General features: G+C 29.8%; 1 protein-coding gene and 1 long non-coding RNA gene across 2 annotated transcripts; one reads left to right on the forward strand and one right to left on the reverse strand.

Moving 5' to 3' along the window:
* The first annotated feature begins 54 nt into the window (after positions 1-54).
* On the forward strand, positions 55-2207 carry LOC116347199. Its single transcript, XR_004201659.1, has 5 exons — positions 55-946; positions 1134-1202; positions 1382-1453; positions 1670-1730; positions 1935-2207. It is a non-coding gene; the product is annotated as an uncharacterized LOC116347199 (long non-coding RNA).
* LOC116347198 (protein D3-like) lies at positions 2045-3186 on the reverse strand. Its single transcript, XM_031777713.1, has 4 exons — positions 2926-3186; positions 2748-2868; positions 2459-2678; positions 2045-2381 (listed from the first exon to the last, which is right to left on the reverse strand). Exons 1-4 carry the CDS (start codon positions 3079-3081, stop codon positions 2243-2245), a joined length of 636 nt encoding a protein of 211 aa, XP_031633573.1. The 5' UTR covers positions 3082-3186; the 3' UTR covers positions 2045-2242.
* Between the last annotated feature and the right edge of the window lie 198 nt (positions 3187-3384).

Here is a 3384-nt window from a genome sequence, read left to right on the forward strand (position 1 = left end):
TTTTTGATCTACGATTTGAAGGGATTGCTGATTTTAAAGTGTTTTCCCTTATCGTCAAAGGTTTATACGGAAGGTGGCAAACCACCAGGCTATGATCGTGTACGGGCCGCTGAAATTGGAAACAAAGACTTTGAACTGGATGTTCTTGAAGAAGCATACACAACCGAACATTGGCTCGTTCGAATTTATAAAGTAAAAGACTTGAGAAACCGTGGCGTATAATTTAATTTCGTCTAATTTTCTAATAAGAAATATTTAAAGCATGTCCAGTCTTAAACAATATGAGTCTCAAGATCGAAAAATTCTCACAATCAATGCATCAACACTGATTGAGAATTGAATATGAACAAAATGTTGGACAGAACAAATGAACATAAAGCACAAAAACGTATAGATTTTGTAAGTTCAATTTATTAGAAAAATGTTTGTTTGTAAATACAAAGTATTTTTTAAATCAATTAATTTTTCTCTCCGAAATAATCTCAGCGTTGAAATCACAACGGCATTTGTTTGAATGCACAAATTGAAAGAAAAAAAAAAGATGCAAATGCGATCGTGATTCAAAACTGACTGTTGAAATACTTTAACTTGTGATTTTTCTTATGCATAAACTCAGTGCTCTCATAGAATTAAAAGCAAGCATTTACAATAGATTTTTAGATTTTCCATTTAAAAAAACAAAATGAACAAGTAATTTGTAGTTCTCTAGTATTTAATATGTTTGCAATATAAAAAAAGTAAAATATAAAATATTGCAAAGCACATCGCATTGATAAGATTGATTATGATACTACATTGCAATTTGAACTAAAAATACACATTTTTTTAACATAATAACCAAAATCGAAAATCATCTTCTGATTCAGTCAATTGAAAAATATTTAAAGATTTATTAAGTTTAGGAATTTATCGGCGGCAACAACGACTATTTCATCCCATTCTGCAGGTAATTTGAATACTGTTTATTTATACAAATAGAATAGATTACCTATGATGATATTAATTTTGATAGGAAGAGTATGAAACATGAATGATTTTGCTCATAAAATTGCTGATTATTCGAATTCATTTCGTATTTGTCACACTTTTTATCGACCCAGCATTAAATGTATTTGCTTTCGATTTATTTGCAGATGCTTGGAATTTCGTGGAATGAGCGTTGGCTGAGAGATGTGAGCTGGGTGCACGATGATGTGACAATGGTAAGAAACATTGATTATTTTAATTTGTCATACATTTATGATGATATCCATTTTTGATAGGAAGAGTATGATACATACCTGATTATATCTTTCAACATTTTTGAAATATTTCAAATTTTCAACTCGGTTTTCATTACAATTGAACAAATGTTTTATAATATGTTTTTGTAATTTTTCAGTTCAATGTAAAGATGGACTTTGGGCAAATTATTTGGTCAGCATCGAACAGACGAAGTTTGAGCATAAGAATGGTGAGTCCAGTTGCTGTATTATTATAAATTACAACTAAAACTAAATTCAATAAGATTTACATGATGATATTAATTTTGATAGGAAGAGTATGAAACATAAATGATTTTGCTCATAAAATTGCTGATATTTCCCCTTTTATTTTCGTATTCATGGATTTTTCTTGATTTTTTTTATCAACATATTATTAAGTATATTTTTCTTTATTTACATTGCAGGTTTGCTCGGATTTTAATTGAACTTTTATGAATCGGGTTTACGGTGTAAAGTTTGACAATGGTAAGTCGCATTTTTAAGAAATTTTTGAATAAATATATATTTTTATGGTTTTCAACTTCATGATGATATCCATTTTTGATAGGAAGAGTATGACACATACTTGATTATATCTTTCAACACTTCTGAAATATCCACATAAATTTGTTTTGTTTTATTAAGAAAATTGTTTAGAACATGAAATGAATGTTGTTCTATATTTTTCAGATATTCTATGCTGTTTTGTGCCATGAAAAATGAGGAAGTTTTCGACCGGAAGCTGTACTACCAATGTTTTAAATATTGATTGATTGCTTTAAATAAAATAAAAAACACACTTTCTGAATGAAAACAACAACGGTTTTTAATTCATTTTGTAAGCAGAATAAATTTTTCAAAGTTTGGCTCATAAATAGCAAATGATGAGAATACAATTAAAAAAATCCACCCCCAAAAATTCCGGAAAACTCATTGTGCGAAGAAAAATATTGAGAACGATTTGCATCCACCAATTTTATGTCGATTATTTATAAATTTTAACCCATTAATTGTGCATGAAGAACATCCGAATATTCGTCGTATTGGGCTTGATAAAAGTTTCCAAAATTTGGTTCATTTAAATTATACTTTTTCATAAATTCAGTTACAGATGTCTTTGGTCTATTATTCATTTGTCTGAAAATGGTTTTAGAAGAAAGCAAATGTATTACCATATTGCTCGAAATAGCTTCAAGGAAAGCAATATTCATTACCGTTTTGTTGCACGTAGTTCATTATGTTCGATTTTTCCATTTGGTTGTTTGAAAACCAGGAATATATAACGATGTAAGCCGGTATCTTTTGGCGGACCAGCCCCTATATACTCGATAATTTCGTCTCCGTTTGCAACATCTGATTCTGGAATATTCATAATGAGCCAATGTCGAATGTCTCTGTAAGCAGGGTTGACTCGAGATGGCGCATCAGGGTCGACTAAATCATGATTAAACAAAATAAACAAATATGAAAGATTTCAATAAAAAATAGAGTAAAACATGCAACCTTTAATTAGAGTATAAAAAGCCCCCTTTTCAACTTCCCATGTCACAGTTGGTCGTTCCTTTGTTTGTGTTGGTTTAAGTTCGTTGCCCAAATTAACGATGGCGTCACTTCCATATGATACCTGGTTAATGTACATTTAGGAATTTTATGATTTTTTATCCAAATTTTAGATACTCACGCTTAGTATCTTTTTTGGTGCGGTCTTCAGTGTATCAGGTATAATTTCATTCTCTATAAATGATTTTTCTAAGTCTGACGACATATCACAATTACAGTATATTGTCATCATATACCATATCGTGACTGGCAAAAACATTTTTTTCATGAAAGCCATCACGTGCGGTTATTTTCCACTTGTTTTAATAAGTTAGTTTCAGTAACTTTGATTAAAATTAAAAACAGATTGATTTTTTCTAATTGGCGAGAAAACTAGCTATTTATGGATTTATATATTTACAATCAATGTTTATTTAAAAAAATGTATTGAAGAGAATGTTTTAGGAAGAGCAACGAAAATAGCAACGTCACGTCAACGTATAAAAAAACACAAGAGAAATTGTAAGTTTTCACTATTGCGAATTCTTTCATACTGACTACCTAAACATCTAACTGAAACTAATATATTGGTTGGATTCAG

This window comes from Contarinia nasturtii, unplaced genomic scaffold (assembly GCF_009176525.2).
Source record: "Contarinia nasturtii isolate CC-2019 unplaced genomic scaffold, AAFC_CNas_1.1 Cnas_scaffold_1733, whole genome shotgun sequence".
Lineage (NCBI taxonomy): Eukaryota > Metazoa > Arthropoda > Insecta > Diptera > Cecidomyiidae > Contarinia > Contarinia nasturtii.